This window comes from Neomonachus schauinslandi, chromosome 7 (assembly GCF_002201575.2).
Source record: "Neomonachus schauinslandi chromosome 7, ASM220157v2, whole genome shotgun sequence".
In the NCBI taxonomy this organism is placed as follows: Eukaryota; Metazoa; Chordata; class Mammalia; order Carnivora; family Phocidae; genus Neomonachus; species Neomonachus schauinslandi.
In genome coordinates, this window is record NC_058409.1 from 56,576,711 (window position 1) to 56,600,657 (window position 23,947).

At 45.8% G+C, this 23,947-nt stretch overlaps 1 protein-coding gene across 1 annotated transcript; it reads right to left on the minus strand.

The window, feature by feature from the left end:
* Positions 1 to 139: 139 nt before the first annotated feature.
* LHFPL2 (LHFPL tetraspan subfamily member 2) lies at positions 140 to 23,530 on the minus strand. Its single transcript, XM_021699917.1, has 2 exons — positions 23,036 to 23,530; positions 140 to 4,327 (listed from the first exon to the last, which is right to left on the minus strand). Exons 1-2 carry the CDS (start codon positions 23,463 to 23,465, stop codon positions 4,071 to 4,073), a joined length of 687 nt encoding a protein of 228 aa, XP_021555592.1. The 5' UTR covers positions 23,466 to 23,530; the 3' UTR covers positions 140 to 4,070.
* Positions 23,531 to 23,947: the final 417 nt, after the last annotated feature.

The window sequence follows — 23,947 nt, forward strand, 5'->3', positions numbered from 1 at the left end:
AGCTAACCTAAGGTAGAGATACATATATACTAATGAATGGAATAGTTAAAATACCTGAACATTTCCCCCCCCCATCATTAATATTACATATAAGTTAGTGTTTAACCGAAAAGTTGACTGGTAGGTGTTTTCTTTTTCTTTTCTTTTTTTTTTATTATGATGGTAGGTGTTTTCTTGAGAAAATTATGTAATTCTGTTGAAACCAATATACTTAGACTTGAAAAAATCAGAGTGAGTTTCCAAAATCTGGTTTAATTCCGATCTGGGGAGGGGAGGGCATTGTGAAATACATATGCACAGGAACCTAATCAATGCTAGACAAACAATGTATTAGTTTACAATATAATAGGATAACCATAAATTTGAAGGCTCAAATTGAGTCCATTAGCGGTAAATACAGTTTTCTATTTGGCTCAAGTGGCTACTGAATATCAAGTGATGCTGAGTTCCTCCAAAGCACCTAATGACTCCCCCAGCCTTGGAAGGAGTTTCACCACAGTCTCAGAAGAAATCCCAGTCATGCCTTTAACTCTTTTGGCCCTTGGGAGTCATCGCTGCCCAAATAGAAATGCAGGCCAGGGATTCCTAGTGGCCACATGTTATTGCACAGAGAAGTCTGTTCTAAGCCAGACTCTTATGGCTAAGAAGGTGTGAGATCAGCCCTTAAATAGTGGTCTAGCATTAACGTGGTCTATCAAAGCATGTTAAGAAAAAGCTCCTTAGTGATTATGTCCCAGCTACTAGTTTTCACACTAACAGAAAAGGCAATGTGGCAGCTTCACATTTCACATGAAAGACTAGCATTAACTGGGCCTGGTGCTGGCTTAATTTTCACGTAAATCTAGTGATTATATTAATGTAGACCCAGGAATAAATGATTTCATACCAGTCTTTTCTTCACATCGGTTTGTGTAGCATTTAAATTGTTATGGGTTAATGACTAGGCCATGAAGGCGAACATGTTTAACTCTCCTTTGCCAAAACAGAAACAATCCCTGTTCTGACTCCTGTCCAGTTTCCAAAAAAAACAAAACTTACATACACCTTTGTTATTGCACATCTTTCACACAGACTTGTGTATGTATAATATACATATATATATATTTTAAATATGCTACACATAAAAAAAGACTATGGCACTTTACATGTTTAACAAAGATCATTACACCACAGATGTTTGAAAACTATACAAAAACCCTCACACAATTAAGTGTAACATCGTTGAATTAGCACACAGGTTTAAAAAAATCCACAGAATCCAAGGCAAGTATTTCTGCCTTCTTGGAGTCATTGAGAAGCCCAGCCCATCACAAAACTTTAAGCGCAAACGCAGGCAAAAATAAATAAGACTTTTCTGGTCGTAGTAATGGTCCAGGTGTATTAGATTTTTGGACTGAGGTGATTAGATGATTGATATTTATTAGGAAAATGTGGGTCAACAATCAGTCCACTTGTTTAACATTTCTAATACATTCCTCATATTCAGTGGTTTTTAAATAGCTGTACAGGTTGGTGTAGACTAGCATGATTTTAACATTTCATTTTTCCCCAATCAAAGCCTGGCTAATAGACTGAAGGTTTAAAAGGCCCAACATTAGTTCTTACTCTGTCTCTGCCACAGAAATTCCATCTCTGCTCTGCTTATTAAGTCAGTGTTTAAGTAGTTTTAGTGGTTTGGGGTGATGCGTGTGTGTGCATGTGCTTTGTTGTCTGTAGCAGTCAGACTAATGGAATAAAAACACTGTCAAGTGAATTCCTTCTGGCCAAGAGAAGTAACATTTTCACTTGTGATTACTGCTTTATCAGGGTGTTCTAGAGAGATGCCACCACCTTAGCCAAAGAGCAGTCAGGTAAGTAAAGATGATGGCCATTCTCAGAAGGTCCTCAGGGCTTAGGACTTTAACTTGTCTGTAAAAAGGGAGTTAAGAGAACCCATTTCCTAACACTGATTTTTGTACAGAAAAAAAACAGAGCGAATCTGCTGATGAAAGGAATCCCTCCTCCCCCGCTGTTTTTTTGAATGAAAATTACTGCCAAGGTTTAAAAAGTAGTTACGGTGGGCACTGGGAGTTGGTTAGAGCATAAAAATACACAGCAGGGACCGGAGCCCTGTCCATCGGCTTCCATACCCTATTTCTGTGTGGTGTTAGAGATAGGGTTAATTGTTTCCTGAGCCCATACAGTAGGCTGCTATGAGCAGAACTATTTACCCCTTCTCTTTTCAAAAAATAAAAAAAGGTTGTAGGACTTAAATCTTGCTTACTCTCAACTTTGGTCTAAGAAAGGTGAACTGCTTAAGGCCTGGTTCTATACCACCACCCCTCTCGCCCTTAGCTCTTAATCTGGGTGATAAGATGGTTTGTGGTATAGGCGGAAGGCCAGAAGGGAATAAAGGTTTAGTTGCTCCAGTCCATCTACATATAAAGCAACTGTTTGTTTTGCACCAAGGCATGGTTTTAGACTCAGCCTGGAGATGATTCACTTCAGGCGGTGTTGTAAAATCTGAATCAGGTTTCTATGCCTGGTGGTACTTAGCATACAATACCTTACCCAAAGAAGGTGCAAAGTCATTATTTGTTAAGCTTTCAAAACAAAGCAAGCTCTTAGGGGAACATATTCATAAGCCCAAATAGACCTGTACTTTTAATTCTTCCAGAAATCTCGTAGGTCCACTCCAAACTTGCTAAACTGTGCAGGAGTGTTTCTGTATCATTCTGCAGTTCTGAAGCTTCGGTAATACCCAGCTAGGTTCTTGCCACTGAGATCATTCCAAAGTAAATGTGAGGTGGTGGTGAATACCATTTTTCTGCATCAATTTTATTTGCAATTTATAGAAACTAGATTATAAGCTCCTGAATCCTTTTTAATAGTGGTGTTCCATTCTTTCTGTAAACAGGCATAGGCAGGTGCTATGAGCTTGGTCTAGCTCTCATTTTTGCATTAAATTTCCACTCTTTGCTTCTCTGGGTGTGAAGGCTTGATGCAACTCACCCACTGAAGTAATTTTAATGTTCTTTCAGTCTGCTTTCAGAAACAACACTAGTAACTGGAGAAACTGAACTCCCATGACTAGCTCCTCTTTTTCCTGCAAAGGTCATTCCATTGCTGCTGGGGTTGGAAATATAGCTGACTACCAAACAGTGGGAAAAGGTCTCCCCGCAAGTGCTGAGATTCTGGCCAGTTCTCTCAGTGAATATCTGAATGAGCCACAGTTGGCTTGGAGACCTCTGTTCCTGGAATGAGGAAATAGGGTGAGGTTTCCTTTGGCAGTCAAAGCTCGATCCTAACCCTAGGAGAAAAATATGGGATCTCCTTTAGAAGAGGAGACTGGGCCAGTACTGGCGGTAGCCTGACTGCTGGGCAGTGGAATGAATTTGTCTTCCCTAGCAGGATTTTCTACTTTTATTCCCATGATCATATAGGTCCTTATTCTTTCCTTACTCAGATTTCTAAAATCTTGGACAGTTCAAGTGATCCAGCCTTACCCTGGAATTCAGCCTAGAATCAGTTCCACAATGGGATTCCACACCGACCTGCTGACCCCTTTGGTCATAAGAGGCAGTGTCTTATTATGCCCTTGAACACATAACCTATCCCCAGTAAGTATGCAGTCTTCATTTTAGTCTCTGAGACGACTTGGAAGAACTAGGAGGAGACAAAAACACCAACCCCAAAACCCCATTCTGAGGCAGTGATGCTTACAGGCATGCAACCTTGTGGCAGAAATACATCTCCACACAGCCTGCAAATCTAGCTCACATCTCCTGTTACCAGAGGAACTGCTGCCTTAATGATTTAGATGATCATCCTTCATGAGCTTCGGAGGAGATGGAGTCAGACTCATCAGCTCCGGGTCAGGGTTCCTGTTCCATCTCTGACAGCTGGAACTGTGGCCCTGGAGCGCACTCAGCTGGATGTTTCCTTGCACTGGTCCTGTTAAGGCCTGGGGCCGTGCAATGGAGGCTGTGGTAGGTAAAGGCTAGTTCTTCACTTGACTCAGGAGGGAACCAGAGGGGTACTCTTTCACAAGGTGACACAGGAAGAAAAAGGTCATTTACGTCTCTTCCAAACTAAAGGAGGCAGATAAGGTTTTTCCCCTCTTCGATTTCTTCCTGTACTTTGTCACTGGAGGTTGCAATTTCTGCTTGTGCGGAGAAGACAGCACAGATGAAGGTGAGGACCGTGCCCCCGATGGCGGTATAAAAGGCCCAGCCCAAGGAGCAGTCTCCAGGCCTGTAGGCCGATGCATAGTGTCCGCAGTAGCCTACGGCCTTCTGACAGCCCCAGCCGGCAGGGTAGAGTATCAGACCCAGGATCAGGAACAAGCCTGCAAGGCAGAAGAGAAGACCGGTGAAAACCCCCGTGGCTTCACAGTGTAAAAGTGAGTAACTGTACAGAGAGGCTGTCATCTGTTCTGTAGGAGCAGCAGGGACTATTTTATGCAACTAATCTGACCTGATCGAGAAATACCATCACTTTCTTAGAAATATATTTAGCGGGCGCCTGGGTGGCTCAGTTGGTTAAGCGACTGCCTTCGGCTCAGGTCATGATCCTGGAGTCCCTGGATCGAGTCCCGCATCGGGCTCCCTGCTCGGCAGGGAGTCTGCTTCTCCCTCTGACCCTCCCCCCTCTCATGTGCTCGCTCTCATTCTCTCTCTCTCAAATAAATAAATCTTTAAAAATATATATATATATTTAGCCTCTTTTGTATATGCTCGAATGTGAATCCATTAATAATTTCTCTTCTACAAAAGCAAATTAAACCTGTTGCTAGTTCTTCCCACAAAACTCTTACTACAGTGAGCATTTCCCTTTTGGTCTAAGGCAGAGGTTGGCAAACTAAGGCCCCCACAAGTGAAATGTGGACTTGGTTCTGTAAAGTTTTGGTTGTTTTGTTTTTTAAGATTTTATTTGAGAGAGCGCAAGTGAGAGAGCACAGGCTTGGCGGGGGAGGCAGAGGGGGAGAGGGAGAAGCAGGTTCCCCGCTGAGCAGGGAGCCCGAGGCAGGGCTCCATCCCAGCATCCTGGGATCATGACCTGAGCCGAAGGCAGACGCTTAACCCACTGAGCCACCCAGGCGTCCCTGTAAATAAAGTTTTACTGGAACGTACCCCATTGCCCAGATGTTTATGAACTTTGCCTGCAGCTGCTTTTGTGCTGTAACAGTTTCAAGAGGATGGCTTATATTTTAAGTGGCAGGAGAAAAATGGTATTCTCTGCAAAATGACACCTAATATAAATCAATGCTAACTTTATACCCCCCAAAAGCTGTTTTTTTTAGATAGCTTGCAGTAGCAATTCTATCCTCCTAATTTAATCGTGGTTCTAAATTCTCTTTTCCTACCTTTACTGAAGTTCTCTGGGTTTACCACACCAAAGCTTCTAAGTCATTTACAGGAACTGTCTCACAAAAAGAACATGACTGAATCTGTGGCTATTAGGCTTGAAGGATGATCAAGGACAGTGTTTCAGTCCACAGATTACAACTGTCATAGCTGTCTTCACCTTATGATGGCATCTTCTTGCCAGGCCTGGCAGTTCAGATCTGATTTTCCCTACTTCCCAAATTAATCCCATTGTTCTACTCTGGAGGCCTTAGGGGGGTGAAATGAAATACAGGGAAGTGGTTCATATGTTCACTGTCTGAAGAAGAGTGCTTCAAAAAAGAAGTCTTTCTAACCCTGCAACCCTTTATTTCTGCATAGGTCATAGTGCTGGGCAGTAGGTAGGGAAATGCACTCCAGGGTTAGAAGCATTAAGTGAAAGGACAGCTGACTGAGGCATCCCAGAGAGGTGCTGTTAGAAATGACAGGGAGCATGGAGCTAATTCCCCCAAGAGTAAGACTGCCAGTGGAGAATGTGTTGGTGCTCGAAGATGCAAGGTTTTAGCAAAGACTAGCTAAGTTAAGAGGTGGGTCGGTTAGTAGTTAAGAGCTTGGACGTAGGTACCATAGAGGTCTGAATCCAAGCTATTGCCATTTATGGGCTGGGTGACCTTAGAAAAGTCTCTTGTCTGGGTATGATTCTTCACCTGTAAAACTGACTAATGCTTAACTCATAAAGTGGTTGTGGATATTAAAGTGTGTAAAAAGATACTTTATACGTCCATAACAGTAACAGCCTTAACAAAACTGGAACACAGACTAGCAAGTGGTAACAGGTTAGAGCCTTTGGCAGACCTCGCCCATATATAAACACAAGCAGTTTAAAGTTTACCGTTTATGAATAAGCAAATCAGGTCCGTTTTGAGGGTATATTTTGAAAGGTGTAATAATTTGGGAGAGGGGAGAACTCAAGCTATAATTTAATACCCTTGGAAGAATAAACTAGTCTCCATCTGAACGTATCTTACTCAGCTGGGGAGATCTAAGTCTACTGAGCTAAGTCTTCTGTATTTCTAAAGCCTACGATAAAGCCTGATTAATCCCCATCTCCTTCCCTAGGAAACCTCACCTGAGGTAGACGGCACTTTGGTAGTCTCCTCCCGCTGGTCCTCAGTTTCCACCCAAGAAACAGTGAGGTACCATGGCTGGGACTTGGGTAAGGATTCAGAGGCACTCTGTGGCCTGTCCCGGGCAAGGGAGCATTAGCTGCTTGTCCCTTTGAAAGTCCAGAGTGTGGGGCGCCTGGGGGGCTCAGTCGGTTAAGCGTCTGCCTTCGGCTCAGGTCATGATCCCGGGGACCTGGGATTGAGCCCCAGACTGGGCTCCCTGCTCTGTGGGGAGTCTGCTTCTCCCTCTGCCTGTCGCTCCCCCTGCTTGTGCTCTCACTCACTCTCTCAAAAAATATTTTAAAAAAAGACCAGAGTGTTCATATTTAAATTGTCTCCACTGAGATATTAATTGTACATATCATTTGTATTATGTGACTTAAACAAGCCCAATAAGTAAAAGTAATGTGTTTTAATATGATTGGGACCAAAGACAGAAAGCACGGAGCGTGCTGTCCCCCAGCAGCTCTGCTCCCCGAGCTGGGATCTAGCTGGTCGTGGGACATTCAGAATACCTTAATTTGGCTGTCTCAGGTCCTTCTGGAAAGTAGGCAGTTTTAAAATAAATATAAACCTTCTTTTAATCACCTCAGATGGCTTTTCACAGCACTGTCGTGAACGCTCACTCCAGCACTACCCTCCACACTCCGGGCTGTTCCCCTTTCCAGTAGCTCAGCTAAGCTTCCCAAGGGGCTTCAGCCCATCTTCAAATCCTGTGGTAGCCACTGGCCAATCAGTTTGTGAATAAGGACAGCAGGGAGACTTTCCTTACCACAGAGTTTGTCAGAGCCTCAGCTTGAATACGGAGAAGCCCACAGGGCAGTCCGGGTGGGAGGGTAATAAATAGTGGGCTCGGGCATGTCTGCAAGCCCCAGTGGAGGGGGTCTGGGCTGCAACCACAGGCAGCCAGCCTACACAAACACCAGGAGTGCCTTATCCAGATTCTCAGAGGGAGGAAACCTCACTGTCTACCTTGCCCTGGCTGGTGACCTCTCCTCCCAGCAGTCATCGGATTGTCATTAACACAACTGACGCCATGAAAATGCAAGACCTACGTCTCAACGACAGAAAACAGGCCTTCAGGTGAGCAAAAATAAATAAAAATGTAAAAATCCCATTTTTCATCTCTCTAGTATTTAGACAAAGGCTCTGTACCAAAGGAATTCCAGTAAGTTAAACAATTCAGGTTGTCTCTCCAGTGACTGCCACAGTCAGTCCTTACCTTACCACGTCCTGACTCCACTGCTCTCGGGCCCAGTGCAGCTTATGAGCAGCCTGGGCCGTGGTGGTTCCTGGGCCCTAATAAGCATTACTTAGTCATAAAACCCTACCCAAACAGATTCTTTTTGCTTCTTAGTAAAAGTGAGAAAAAACCTATTAAAGTTCCCCATCTCAGGGTAAAATCCAGCTTTCTGTCTCCTTGGCCTTCAAGGCCCTATGATCCGGCTCCGTATTACCTATTCAAACTCACCTTTGCCTTTCTCGCCCTTGTGCTCTCTGCTCCAGCCTCACTAGCCAGAGGGCTTTTCCTTGGACATACGTACCAGCCATGCTCAGGCCTTTGCACCGGCTGTTCCTCTTACCTGCAGTGCTTTCCTTCCAGACACCGTTTAGGCCACGGTCAAGTGCCACCTTGTGGGTGTGGTCTTCCATGCCACTCTACTTAAAATTCCAACCACCCACCTCCCCCCTTTCCTTGCTTTATGTCTCCTTAGCATTTATTACTAACATAGAACATATTTGAGTCATAGGAAACTTTCAATATTTAACCATTTTTGACCTATAAAAACGAACACATCCTATAGTTCAACCTACTGTTTTACTTCTTTTGTTACCATCTCCATCCCAGACTTGAAAGTCCACGAGGGCAGGCATTTTTGTATTATGTATTTACCACTCTAAAGCCAGTACTCAAAAGAGTGCTTGGAACATAGTTAAACTCATAATAAAATCTCTCCAAACCACAGTGCCCACCGTGGAAACCAGTAAAATAACTTGACAGATACCAATAAATGAGAACGAAATGTGTCAGCAAGAAAGGAAATAGAGACTCTTAGCTGGCTGGTTTAGCTTGTCACACCGCCCTGTTCCAGGCCTCTGAATCCCAGTGTTTAGAAGCAAACTTATGCCCCGAATTCCAAACAGGATTAATGACACCAACTATGAAGCAAAATTGAAGTCTTAAATAGGCACGTGAGACAATAGGCGTAAGAATATAGTCAGACATACCAAGTCTGCGTGCAAACTGAGCATGGTTTTTCTGGTCCTCAATCTGGAGTACAGCCAAGGACTCTCAGTGTGGTTGTGGGTTATAGCTAGAGACCAAATGGAAGGTGAAGTGTGCTCTGAATTTCACATAGGAGCCAAGCCAGAAAATGGTCTGATCTTCTTGTATGGCTATTTAAAAAGTAGCTTCTGAAGTTAGGCCAGCCTATAGTGAGTGGTCTCTGGGGTCTTTCCACCACCTTGCCCTCATGCATTATTGTGTTGAGAGGGAGGCATCACTGATAGAGAAAGTAAGCGACTAGGCCAGTAGGCTTTGGCTTTTCTGACTGGCCTCTCCTCCCGTGTGCCTGACTAAGCAATGGCTGGTCCAGCGGGGAGGAAGAAAAGCAGGGAGGAGGATACTGGCCAGCAACCAAAGGAAATAGTCACCACCGAAAGCAGCAGTGACTCAGAGCTGTGATAACCTCTGCCATAGCTCCACTTGATAGGATGGTACCCCAGAAGGTACCATCTGCTCATCCTGGGGTCACCTGGGGATGACTCAACCTTATCTGGGAAAGAAAAAAATGAAGAACTAATAATTTTTTTACTGAGTTACCTCAGTGCCCCTCATTATACTCAGCCCTGAGGGTAGAGCAGTACCCTAGTAGGACTCTGAGCCCCTTGAGGGCAGAAAACTTGATTTCTCTTAGTATACATGACAGTTTTGTCTTAGCATTTACCATAAACCTGATGGGTGTGTCACAGTTAACTTTGGATAACAAAGGTCAAGAGTTCAACTCATTTCTTTGAAATAGCCACGGACTCATTTAGGAACCCAGCAGGAGACCCCTTGTTTATCCCCTTTGGGTCTACCTTGTGACTCAGAGACCTGGGAATGTGGACCTAGCTTAGCCTGCACCCCAGTTTTTGTTGACCCAGCTCAGCTTACTAAAGCATAATGCCAGGAGGCTGCCCCCACGCCCCCTACGCCTCATTCCCTTGCTCCAGGCAGCCATCTCTCTAACAGGAAGTAAGGCAAATCAGACAAGAGAGTGGCTGGCTTCCAGTACCCAGCCCCATTCTAGGACACAGCTCAGATAGCACCCCAGGCTTAATGGGAGTGGTACCTTCAATCAGCAAGTTAAAAAAAAAAAAAAAAATACAGCACAGGATTAGAGGAAGACCAAAACAGGACAGCCCTCCTTGCAAGTATTTTAGAGCATCCACCAGCGTTCTAGGTGGGATGTCATATTGGCTTTTCCTTCTCGGTATCCTTTGCTGTCATTAACTTTCCAATTTCTTAACATTGGACTGCCCAGGGCTCAATCCTTTGTCTTCTTTGTATTCTCCTCATTGATCACACGTGGTCCCATAGCTTTAAATACTCTAGGCTGACATCTCCTGCACTCGGATCTCCAGATTTGCATATCCAATTACCTACTTGACCTCCACTTAGATGTCTAACAAATTATGTCCAAACCTAACTCTTGATTGCCACTCCCTGCTTCACAATCTTGTCTTTGCCCTGTGCACTTCATATCAGCAAATGGGAGTTCAATTCTTACACCCTCCCAGGCCAGAAACCTTAGGATAATTTTTGACTCCTCTCTTTCTCTCAGAGCCCACATTACTCTTTATCAGCAAGGCCTTCATTCTAACTGTTCCCTGGGCCCGCAAAGCTCTTCCTGATTACCCATATGGCTAACTCCTTTATCTTCGTCAAGTCCTTAAATCTGTTCTCCTTGAATCCGACCCTGACTATCCTATTTAATATTATAACTTGTCCTCTTATCATGTCAGCATAGTTGACCTCTCTTATCCTGGCTACACCTTTTTTTTTCTCCCCTAGTACCCACCACCTTTTAATATACTAAATAACTTAGTTTATAGTCTGTCTCCCCCACCTTCAGTGTAAACTCCATGAGGAGAAAGAACTTTGTCAGTTTATGTATCCCAATTGCTTGGAACAATGTAAGACATGTAACAGGTGCTCAGTAATATTTGCTGGATATTGTGAATGAAAAGACGTGCTGTGATGCAGATGTTACATTTTGCAGGAAACCAATGTAACATACTTGCCAAGTTTTTAAACTAGTTGGAGGAAAAAGCGTAGATAACATGAATCTCAGGAGTTGGCAATTTCGGCTAACAGAATAACAGCCACACTTACTAATGAAACCCACACAAGGTCCAAACCATGGGACTTGACTGCAAGCACTGAAAATCTCCTTTCTAGCTCTAGAAAATGATGCTCTTTGGAAGAACACAAAGATAAAAGTATTAAGTTAATTAAATGTAATAAATTTTCAGTTATCTAGAAAGCAACCTTAGTTGAGCCTCAAAACTCTGAAATTGTTTCGAACTCTGGCTGGCTGCAGTGAGGACAGCTGAAAAGACAGACTGTGGCTGGCCTGTGGGACCTTTCCAGGACACCACCCCTGGGAGGGGAGCAGTGCCGGGATAAGCCTGGAGAAGTTCAGGAAAATGGCAGGTGTCAGAAAGCAGAGGGGTACAAGGGTAAATGAAGAAGGAGGTGGACCATGGCAGTCTGCAAAAGAGCTAAGGGTGGTAACCGGAAGCAGCACGAGCCTGGACAATGGAAAGACCAACAGAACGTGCCAGCGGTGAAGGCAGGAGGAGGCAGAACCGCTCTAGAGCGCGGGAAAGGCCCCTCCCAGCAGCAGCCCGAAGGCAGCATCACAGATGAGCACTGGTGTGCGCGGTCTGCACTCCAGGAGAGGAATACCACGTCCGGCTATTTTCTGCTAAGTCTGGGACCGTCATGTGCTAGACCAAGTGATGTACAGAGTGGTTTACAACAAAGGTAGGGATGCTGTTTAACATTTATCTGTACGTTTACCACGCTCTTCTGTCTAAATTTTCATTTTCCCCCAAGTCACCTTTCATGCTGACAGCTGGAAGGCATTCTGGCAGTCCGTAATAGCTATGGGTAGGTCAACTGTTGTTAGGTGGGGACACTCCTCTTTGACAGTACCCCTAGGCAAACATATGCTTTGAGGAAGGCACACCACATCAGACCATGTCCAGTTCCCACCCACTGAATTTGTCATCATGCTATTCTCTTCGCAGTCGTCCTGCTATGAACCTGTTACACACTCTTCACGTGCAGGGACTTTGTGAGACATTCTGTAGTGACCATTCTCAGTCACAACACAAGGCTAACCCAGGTTCTCTCTAATCTTTTAAGAAAGAAGAAATGTAATTTTTATTTAAAATTTTTACCTATGAAATTCTAAGGAGCAAGTACAGGGTTAACCAGCTATCTGGAAAACTATATAGAACAGTGATAGTAAAAAACTAGAAGTCTTAACTGTGACATAGTACACATTTGTCCCATAAAAGAACAGCAATTGTCCGAGCTCAGATGGACTCACATCCAACTGTAAACTTGCTAACAGCGGTAAGAGGTGTGTTCCCTATTGCTTGGCTTCTCTCTCTCCATCCCTACCCCACATCCACACTCAGTGCCTCTGCCACAGTCCTCCACACGTTCTCTGTTGTTAGCCCACTTCACACGTCGTTTCTCACGCCTGTTTTCTTTCTGGTCTTCACATCTTCACAAGAACCTTTTGGAAAGGTCTTCTATGGCAAAAATACTAGATTCCGAGTAAAGATGACATGGAGCTAAAGCTATAAACACCTTCCCCCAATTTTATACATTCACAACTAATACTTTAAAGCTAGAGGTTTATACAGATGATGAGAACCGTTTAATGGTCAGAATGACTTAAAATAACGGTGGCAACCACTGATGCTTACTGAGCCCTACAACGTGCCAGGCACGGGTGAAGCACTTTAAATTTAGTTCGTTCAGTCCTTTTCACAATCTCAGGAGGCTGGTACTGTTCCCACCGAGGAGATGAGGGAACCACAGCCTGCAGGGATTCAGTGGGGCCCCAGCTGACGAGCGGCGGAGGCGGGCCTCGCATCCAGGCACTGTAGCTCCACACGGCTCGCCCTGCTCCTGAGCCCTCGGCTGCTGCCGCCTCACTGCAAACCAGACGGCCTTCTAAGCAAAACGCCTGTCCGGCCCAAGGCGGGAGACTGGTACGTACTCAAAGCTGCCTTATTCCTCCACGAGGTTAGAGAGCAGATGATGAGGAACAGCTACCAAGTGAGACAACGACGGGAGTGCTGTGTGGGGCGGGCGGGGGGGAAAGGCCGCGCCAAAACAAAGGGTCATCTATTGTTCATGCTGGCTGGTTTGCTAATGCTGCAGCAAGACAACAAATAAAGGAGTTCCATCCACACCTTCTCTTTCATTACAGCCTGTCACCAGCCTCCTCACCGCAATACAGATGCCGCTGTGGAATGGCTGCCCCTGGCTAAAGAACCTTCTAGAAAGAAAACCTAGTGAGCAGGTTGGAACAATTTCAGGTTTGCTACGATGTCCTCTCCTGCAGGATGTGGAACACCCGTGTGAGCAGAAAACTGCGAGCAAACCTGAAACCTATTGGCCTAGAGGGAAGAAATGTAAGCCATATAATCCACCTACATTTTGGTCTTTGCTCTGAGATTCTCTATAGATTGGGAATTGTCTAAAACTGCCCATCCACCTGAAACAATAATGCCATCCACAGGCAAACATATTCCGTGTTCTTCCCAGGACAGCTGATGAGACAAACACAGCACCGAGAGCATTCCCAGACAGCCCCCAAATTACACCCCCCTCCAGCGGGTCAGGCCACTGTGCAACTGTCTCTTCAAGTGGCTTTCCTTAATTCACAGAACACAGCTGATGATCTTTGTCTCTCCTGCCCTCCCCCTCCATCCTCGCGCCATTACGTGCGCGCCTGCGCACCATAGCTGTAAGTCCGCTACCTGTCGGCAGGAGATCTGCTCGTTTCACTGCCTGCTCGCCGGGGATACCGCCCTCAGTCTGCGGCGTCTGGCTGGCGTGACATCTTGCTTAGGACAACTGCAGGCGCCAAGATGGTGGCTCTCAGGGCCTTTCCCTCCACCCAAGGAGAGTCCTGGGCTCACGCCTCCCAAGTTGCAACGCCATCTGGCAATGGTATTCCAGCCTGCTTGACTTCTCAGATGCCAGGCAGGCCACTATCCTCAGTACCAAAATGTCAAGTTCGCCGTTCAGAGTCAGGGGTATTGAATAGTACTTATAAATAAAAGTAATAAAGTATTAGTTATAACATGAATCAAGGACTTCTGCCCAAGAACTGCCACCTTTGGTTAATCTAGACCTTTGACATCACTTTGCCCATTAAGGTTTTTCAATTTCTCAATGAAAATTTATTTAAAAGCCAAAACAGAATTTGGTTTTAGTGCTTGCCAGTTCTGAAGTGATTCTTATTAGTTCTTTGGGTAATGGCTCCATTGATCTATTTATGCCCTGTCTGGGAGGGCAGAGGTCATGTCAGGATTGAGCTTATTAGCAGCACTGGTGAACGCTTTACTCTTTTCCAGATACCTAGAAATGTATAGCCGTGCTAGTGCAGATTATCATAACGCGGATCATGTTTTTATCAATGCATATACATTTACTGAGGACTTAGTTATGGATGTAGCAGGGCCCATTGTGAACAGTAGAGATAGAAATGTGAAAAAGACACAATCTGCACCCTTGCTTACATTCTAGAACAGTGGTTCCCACACTTCTGGACTTCACACACTAGTACAATAGCCAGAAAAATTACTGGAAGGCCAACATTTAAGGACGCTGAAAACCATCATCTCCTTTCCTCCTCATTTCATAAGAGGATATTTTAACACAAAAACTGTGAAGGATGTAATCTGAGAATTAAAGATAGTTCTTTAAATGGAATACATTCACCTCTATGAAATCTTACTACAATGTCCCGGTCTTTCTTATTTTTGCTGTGGACTGCGGAGACCTTAGCAGAGTGGACCAGGATTCATTCAAAGGCAGTAACTGCTGGGCAAGAGGCCCCTCTGAGGAGAGGGCAGAGGTTGCCTGTGTCAGGCTGGGGACACCTCTCTAAGAAGCAAGTAATAGGCTGAAGGGTAAGAAGGCTCTTTGTGAATTCTGTCTCTTTGGAATCCAGAATCCAAACCTGCATTCGCTGCACCTCATTTTAAAATTTCAAGAGTTTATGGAAAAGCCACAGTGGGCCCAACTTTGACATTTAATAACTCTGCTTTGATAGGCAGATCAGGAACTGGAGGTCAAAGGGTTCACTGGTAATCAACAGGGTTTTCAGCTGCTACCACAGTGTCTTTGTTAAGCAGATTATATCTACATGTCATCTTCATACATGATTAATAACATTAGAGGTTTTTAACCAACAAGGTTTTCTGAAGGGAAGGAGAAAAAAAGTGAAGGATCAGGTGTCAGTTTTTTTAAAAAAAAGTTTGTATTAATGCTCATACCATCTCCCCAGAAGAATCTAGTATGGTACTGGTTTCCTACTAAGAACACTCCCAGGGAATTATAATAAAAAGAAAAATACTTTTGCATGGTGATAGAGCAACATAATATAGATAGAGCAGATGATAGAGCAACATAAAGAGAATTCTTTGGAAGACAATCAGAGCATAGTTGTCATAAAAAGACTTTACAACCAAGGCCCCCAGAGGAAGTTTCTGTTAGAATTACTCAGAATTAATGACCATCAATTAAGAATTGTCTGATGCCCTTAAAATATACAGAGAAACAATCTATAAGAAAGATGCAGTTTCTCCCTTGTTGAAGCCTCCTGAAGTCCTTCTCAGCAATGATTCATGTTTATATGCAAACTACCTCACTGTCAGTTTCTAAAGCCTTAACTCTTTTTTTTTTTCCTAAGATTTTTTATTTATTTATTTGAGAGAGAGAGAATGAGAGAGAGCACATGAGAGGGGGGAGGGTCAGAGGGAGAAGCAGACTCCCTGCCAAGCAGGGAGCCTGATGTGGGACTCGATCCAGGGACTCCAGGATCATGACCTGAGCCGAAGGCAGTCGCTTAACCAACTGAGCCACCCAGGCGCCCAAGCCTTAACTCTTAACAGTCAAAATGCATCCCCAAAACTAATTTAGCCAGATTATCGCTTCCTGTGAATTAGTGATATAATTTTCTTCTCATTCCAAGTGAGAGAGTTGTTTTTTTTTTTTTTCTTGAGAAGCTATTTTTTAAACTACATGCAACTGGGAAAAATTTATAAAATATTTTCTTGATAAATTATTCATCCAACATGCAAGATTAAGAAAGAGCTTCTGTTTGACTATAACCAAATTACACTGATCATTCAAAATAAACTTCCAAAATAAATAAAATGCAGTGTACAGCAGAGTAAAAGACATGTGAAAAAATTGTTTTTGAGTGATGAAATTTTTAGGACAGTAAGTAAATTTCTTGCCTGCTAGAGTCTTAGGGTCCAGATAATGTTAAATATTAAGCCCCTATACTGAAGCAGGTGTCTTTTCAGCACAGGGCCCTGAGTTGGGCCTCAAAACTCTCAACACATAGCACCTGTGCACTTTGGTTTGAAATTTTTAATATTGGCTTTGCATTCTCAATGTTTATTTTAGATTTCACTGGTACTAGGGGCTATCTTTTTAAAAAGGGAATGGGGGCGCCTGGGTGGCTCAGTTGGTTAGGCGACTGCCTTCGGCTCAGGTCATGATCCTGGAGTCCCAGGATCGAGTCTCGCATCGGGCTCCCTGCTCGGCGGGGAGTCTGCTTCTCCCTCTGACCCTCCCCTCTCTCATGCTCTCTCTATCTCTCTCTATTAGATAAATCTTAAAAAAAAAAAAAAAAAATAACAGAGAATGATTCTTGGGGGCGCCTGGTGGCTCAGTCGGTTAAGTGTCCAAATCTTGATATCAGCTCACGTGGTGATCCCTGGGTCCTAGGATCGAGCCCCACCTTGGGCTCCCCGCCTGGCAGGGAGTCTGCTTCGCCCTCTCCCTCTGCCGCTCCCCTTGCTTGTGTGGGCACGCACGCTCTCCCTCTCAAATAATAAAATCTTTTTTGAAAAATAAAAGATAAAAAAGAGAGTGAGTCCTGGACATTTAACAAAGCTACCGGAGAGCCCGTATACAGGAACTGAACTCATAACTGGCTGGCTGCGCAGGGGCAGTTCTTCATAGGACACACATCACTTTTCAAGGGGCATCACAGCTTAGATTACAACCGATGCAGCAAGCTCTTAAAACGGAGTGTCTCAGCTGCTCACATAAATGTTCAGTAAATCATACTTAAGTGATTATTTGTTCATGGAATTTGAACATACATCATCCATGGTTCCGTGATAATCTACGTCTATAATTAAGTGGTTACCATGGCAAACCGCTTTCCACATTTGATTCGCATATCAATTGCTATATCTGAATTTTAAGAGAATTTGCAGTTTTCTTCTAGACCTTCCCACTGGTTCTTTAAAAACAGATCCCACTCTCTGGATTTACTCAAATTAATGCCTGCTTGGTCCACTTGCTTTTAGGGCGTAGGTTTTTATCTAATGATATGGTTGAGTAGTTCTCTGTTCCCTTTATATATAATGATTTATATATATATATATTTCCCTCTCTAGGGTACAGTTTATGAAACAATGACTCTCTAATATGGCTGGGGAGCAGAAACTCAAGAAATTGGAGACCTGCGTCTACAGGTCTTTGTACTTAGTAGGCATCCCATAAAAGCTCCTTGAACTGAAATTTAAATCTGGCCTGCTGTACATTTCTGCATTCTTCAGTTTTTACCAGGGGATTACTAGAGGTCGATGAATTAGTAGATGTGTCATAATCAGTGGTATTCTTAAATCAATCCAGACACAGAACTGTTAGGTCTGACTTCTGGGGCAAGCATTCTCTGTCTGGAGAGCCAGAAATGAAGAGCTTCCCTTTGACAGCCAGAAGCTCCCAGAGCTTTTTTCTAAGAAGGAAAAGCACCGGATGCTTCCTCTATTTTCCTCATGCTTTTTCTCTGAGGGGGTTTTGAAGTTGGGCAGTCAAGGTCACGCTACCTTCTTGGAGAAAGCCAGGTAAGTTTTTCAGGTGTAAAATTATGGGACAAGGTGTCTGTGAGAGTTAGGAATCTCTTCTTCTCTCCCTATGCTTTCCAAGCCCCTGTTCTTATTTTTCTCCTTTCCAGTGGCTGATTTTTCTGGCCACAAGTAAATGGGTAGAGCAAGGGACAAGTCAAAATATATGCTGAGACCAGGTTGAGTCATGGTTATCTTCTTGATGCTAAGGTTATTGTTCAGCCTGTGAAAAACAGCAATGGCAATACCCAGTCCTAGATAGTAACCATGGTATATTTCATATGCCTATCCATACTCCCATATACCTTCTGGTTTACAACAAAGCAATTTTACAAGCAGCAAAGGCAAAATCCTCCACTTGTCTCCTCTCTCAGATTCTTCTTTTATTCTTTTCCCTTTTTTGCATATTGTCCTCCTCCTTCCTCAATCATTGCTCACTTCCCAGAGAGCTGAGCCATGACAACAGAGCGGGTCCCAGGAGCACGCCCTCTCTCCCAGACCAGCGAAGGCAGAGTTCAGCCCACAGCCATCTATCTGGTCAGACTGGTGGAGCAGCTTGCCGAGGCGATCCTGTTGGACTGAAACAGATAGAGACAGACAGAGGGCTACGGGGAGTAGAGAGCGTGAGAGCCAACCAGACACAAAGAAGCCAATGAGCATATGAGGGAGGACTGAAAAGACAGCAGGCAGCCAGACCCAGCAGCTCATGTGCTAGTCCAACCCTCATGGCAACCCCAGTGGAACAGTCCAGGCCAAAACTAGTGAGCCAAATCCTGAGCTCATTTTAATGGCTTCTGTCCCAAACCTGAGTCACTGGGGATTCCATGGACTTCTAAGAGAGCCCTACATGCATTTCTAAAAACAAACTGCTTGATGCTGTCATGGAAAACCTGGATCTTTGTGTTCTATGGTTTCATTATGGATTACATCCAGGTCACAACCTAAGGAAGACAGCTGGGGGCGACAACCCTGCTGGCCGATTACCCAGCTTTTGTAATGAATCCCAGAGGGCTCCAGATGATGTGTGTTTCTGGCTCCGCCAAGCGCTGGACAAGTCCTCACCTTGGGAAGACCAATCAGCCTGTGATTTAGTCTGTGTCAGGAGCCTGAAAAGCCACCTGCAGTCAAGGCTCAACTGCGAGAAGCTGCCTCCAGCAAGGAGAGGAATTAGAGACTGTGTGTGTCAGGCGGAAGAGCAGTGAGAGGAAGAAGTTCTTGGTTTTCCTGTCAACTCAACTGCTATCTTCTGCTTTTTAAAAAAATGCCCCAAGGACACCCACAGTCACCCCAAAGCCACAGAAATGCTCTACACTCTTTAGCCTCAACACAGGCAGGCTATGAAGGGGCCAAGAATGGCCCAAACAACACAGTGATGTTTGATTTTCAATAGAACAAGGTCACCTCTAAAGACTAGAAGAGAAACCACTATTCCTTAAAATGCAGCAATTCTAGGAAACATAAAAAAAAAAAAAAAAAAACAACTAAATCCTGCCAAGAAAGCAGAAAAACCTCACATAGCTACCACTTACTGTTTACTATGTGCCGAGTACTGTGCTTAAGCGTTTCCTCTCATATAGGATCTAATTTAACCCACAAAACAACCCTGAGGTATGTATTATACCTCATTATACCCATTTTACAAGTGAGAAAGGAGGTTCAGAGAAGTGAGGTAAATTACTGGCCATTTCACAGCCACTGTAAGGTGAGGTCAGGACTGATCCAGAGGCAGGTGAGGCTTGACCTCTAATTGCTGCCAAGAGAGAAGTACTGAACTCCAAAGGCATCTGTGCTGAATACTTAGGAAACGTCAGATGGGTGCCCACCAGTAGGCTAGACCTTGAAGGCAAATCCTCTATCTGGGTTAACTTAATAGTCAATAGTTGCATCTTCTTGTTATTTATAAGTAACGTAGATTCTGAGAGTTCCACTGAGGTAGCAAATTCTTTCACATCCACTTCTAAAATCAAAATACCCAGATTTTGATAATTTATGTTACACTTTCTATAGACAATGAGGCTACACAAATCTAAGGCCTATTTATTCTTTAAAATTAGTCATAGTAAGGAATATGCTTACAGTATCTTGTAATTTTTCTTTGTTATATTTAAAAAAATGTTATTTTTGCCAAAATGAAAGTTTTAAGAGCAAACACAGTCTGAGTGTATTTCCAGAGAATGCGCTGGCAACAGCTTCTTTCTCACCATTTGTTCCCATGTCACATAGATGCGGGGCTGAGAACCGTGGGGGTGTGGGGGGGGGGGGGGGGGGGGGAGACTGACGCTCGCAGCTGCACCGAGTCCTTGGCTGAGGCTGGGGCTGCCCAGATGCTATTACATATTGGCCAACAGGAGAGAAAGCAAGTCAGCTGTTTCAGACACTGGTGGGGCAACTTTCTCAGCCATAGATTCAAGGACCATGGCTGCCATTTTGTTGGCTTGAACTAGCCAGTATAGACCTCCATTAGGAGAGAAAGAGCCCACCAAGCATCCCTTACAGATGTGCCCCCCCCCCCCCCCCCCCCCCGAGAGAGTCACCTGCCTACTACGTAGTCCATCTCACCCACGTTTCTGCTCAACAGCTGCTAGGCTAGGTGGAGAGACTACTCCTTCTTATACTTCAGTCCTTAGCCTTAGGTCAGTGGGCTCTAGAGACATGGTCTGGCTTATAGGAATCTCTGCCTCTTGCCAATTCAAAATTTTAAATAATTACAGACTTTCTGAGATGCTGTGTGTATTCACAGGGAACCTAAGTGAGAGGGGTGGGGAGAAAGTTCTCTTAGAAAATTAGACTTTTGGGACAGACAGGTGACTAGCACCTCAGGTATGCTACTATTTCCTTCTTTTCAACCCTTCTTCCCAGAGGCCTGATATAGAGAGAGAGAGGGACAGACGGAGAAGTCAGGAATAATTCACTGGAGTGTATGAATAATTCCTACGACATATACTGATCTTTGTGCCAAAATGAACACTCCTGTCATTTATGTGAAATAGCAAACAAGAGCGCCAAAAGATTTGTTGGACTAATCCTCATTCTTAGAGACTGAGTTCACTGGACTAACACCTTATTAAAAACTGCATGGGGGTGCCTGGGTGGCTCAGTCGGTTAAGCATCTGACTCTTGATTTCAGCTCTGGTCATGATCTCAGGGTCGTGGGATCAAGCCCTACATCGGGCTACGTGCTAGGCATGGAGCTTGCTTGGGAGTCTCTCTCTCCTTTTCCCTTTGTACCGCCCCCCCCCCCAACCTGCATGTAAATAGTCTGTAAGACTAAAGGGTAACCATAAGTTGCTTGTGAGTGACTGTAAAACACAGCTTAAGGTGTTATGGCCCAAGATGCCCCATTTGTACTATGAACGGCTAGGAGTGCTAGAACGAACTAAGTTTCTCAGGATGAAAAACATCCTTAGGGATGACAAACCAGGAGTTTTGCCTGCATACCAGCACTTTGATAAAATTCATCGTAAAGGCATGAATCACCACGGATGTGGAAATACACATAGTAAGGAAAAATTACACAGAAATCCACTTCTCTGGTCAACCCGGGCTCTTTGACAGGATTAATAAATTGTGTATGCTGCCTTCTCTTCGTCCACCTGTTTATTCTGGCTTTTCAAAAGCCTTTGGTAATACTTCTCAGCAGAAGTTTTAAGATACACGCAGCATATATGCACATACTCTGAGGCACTGTGTGTCTCAGGGCAATAAAGTAGGGGCACTTCTCTGACAAGAAAAAGATGAATCTTATTTAATGTAGCTGGGAGGTAAAATGCCAAGCTGAAGGGGATACACTTCAGATTTCAGAAGTGAATAAAAAGGAATAATGAGCTTCACAGAATTAAAAAATTTAAGGTAAAAAAAAAATCTAAGGTAAGGTCATATTTTCCAATGTCCCTATTTTTCAGATGAGGAATGCCAAGCATTTATCTCAAGCAAAACTGAAAATTAGATCCTGGCCTCCCAAATTCTGTGAATGCCTAGGAGTGCTCGAGTCCTTCGTTGTCCAGCTAGTCCTCTCAGAGAAATGGGGGCCCCAGAAGTCTATCCCCCATGGAAACAGATCAGGACTGTGCAGCAGGCCCTCTCTCATTTCTCTAGGCCCCTTATCCACCAACCACCACACACACATATATATGGTGGCTCCCCTGAGATTGGACGAACAGCAAACATTGTCTTATCAGCTGCCTGGAAAATAACTGTTGGTTTGATCTGCTGATTTGGAAGCCAGCCCTGCTGAGCTCAAGAGTTTGCTATTAGGCAGACTAGAGTTAATTCACTTGGGGTCTGTTTCCTCACAGCCCTGGACACCAGGCTCAGTGCTTTACCTTCGCTGTTGAAGAGTCCCATGCACAAAGCTTTAGGATTTGCTGAGGGATGAGTCACCTGTGCCCTTCAGTTAGGGTTTGTGGGTGGATTACCGCTCTCCTGTTGGAGTTCAGATTAACAAATGCCTTGGTTCTGTTTAAAAAGTGATTCCCCCCCCCCTGAAAAATCAAAGCGAGAGTCTAGTCCTTGAGTTCCTTGAGGATATCTTCAAACTGCTGCGTGTCTACGTGTGTTTACTTCTGCCATCCAGAACAAATCCCTTGAGCCTAGACAGACTGAGCGATACCCGCTTGGCTCAGGATCCACGTTTCAAACCCATAGGGGAAAGGCTATGGAAGTGCTGGTGCGCGTGAAGTTTCCTCGCAGCTCCCGGCCTCCCCTCTGGGATCACTGTAAAGGGCGCATACTCTTCTTTCCACCAATTTCTAACAAGCTCATTAGTGAGGGATTGCCTGAGAGTGGAACAGTTAGTTTGTATTTTCGGATCTGAATGCACAGAACCTTCTGCCAGACTCCGGGAGACAGACAGTGTAAACCCGAACGTGATTAAACACAGAGCCGCCGATACTCCGTCCTTCCCAGCCTGCTGCTTCCCCTCCCCAAGCTGAAATCAGCCTGCGGTTGGGCACCGGGCTGAGCGCGCGGCGGGACCACTGCCCTGGCCTGGAGGCCGCACACGCACATGCCCTCCTTCCCAGCACACGCGGCCTGCTGCAGGGGGGCCTCTCTCACCGAATTTCCTCAGTGGGCTGCACGGACGTGGAAAGCATGCTTTTTAATGTAATGGGAAAAGCAAAACAGTAGGAGTAGTCACTCTAAGGAAACCCAAGGAAATGAGCGAAGAGGAACACGGGAGAGAAAGAGCAGGCGAGAGTGTAACAGGAGAAGGGCAGCGCGAGGGCAGCACACTCCTGTTGCCTGGAACAGTCTTTGCCAAGCCCGTGTGCGCGGACAGGAGCCGGCCTTCCAAACCGGCAGGGACGCACCAGAGCGGCGGGTGCGCAGCACGCGCAGCACGCGCAGCGCGAGGGCCCCGCCGTCTCCCCGCGCGCTTACCTGCGATCCCTTGCAGCAACCCGCAGACGTTGAAAAGACTTTTCTTCATGATGCTCTGCACACACATGGTGAAGACGGACACCAAGGCCACGGTGCAGAGGATGAAGATGCCCACGGCGAGGAAGATAGCGGTGGCCTGCCAGAAGCCGCTGGCAATCTCGCCGAAGTTCTCGGCGTAGGGCCCGCACAGCGTCTCCCGCGGCACGTGCTGCACGCCAGGGTTGCGGATGCAGCGGGCGTAGATGCCCAAGGTCGGGTGGTAGGGCTCCGACGAGCCTCCGCTCCGGTCGTCGGGCTCGGCGCCGCTGCGACCCTTGGCTGTGCCGATGAGCCAGTCGGCGCTCATGAAGGCAATGAGCTCTGCAAAAGCCACCACAATACTCAGGAGGGTCCAGAGCATCGAGCGACAGGTGACAATAACATGACACATATTGATGTTCCAGGCGGAGAAGTCAGGAGTCCACGGGGTGAAGAACAGCCAGCGGGTGGGGAGGGAGGCTCAGGCGGCCTCAGGAAGCAGTCGCTGCTCCGGGCGCTCGCTCCCACAGCCTGGGGCTCCCTCTGGCCGGCGTCTGGCAGCGCGGCGCCGGGCCGTCATGCTGCCATGTCCGAGCTCGGAGCGCGGCCTCACCTACGGGAGGGAAGGCAGGAGGGCGGTGAGCGGCGGCCAGGCTCCGCCCCGCGGCGCCGGCGCCAGCGAGCGCGCGGCCCCCAAAGCCAAGTGTGCGGGCGCCGCGGGGCTGCTCCCCGCGCTCCCCAGCCCTCCCCAGCCCCGGCCGCCGCGCGCCGCTCGGCGCCCGCCCGCCAGAGCCCCGCCGGAGCCCCGCCGGAGCAGATCCCGGGCCCCGGGCGGCGCGCCGCCGTCACCGGGTTTCTTTGTTCCCATTCTCGGCGAGCTCTCGCGCCCTGTGT

What these genes read in the sequence shown, in the direction of transcription:
- LHFPL2 (XM_021699917.1), bottom strand. Translation starts at nt 23,465, where the DNA reads ATGTGTCATGTTATTGTCACCTGTCGCTCGATGCTCTGGACCCTCCTG. An exon ending in GTTGCTGCAAGGGATCGCAG is followed by an intron (nt 4,328 to 23,035) that starts GTAAGCGCGCGG and finishes TCTGCCTTGCAG; the next exon opens with GCTTGTTCCTGATCCTGGGT.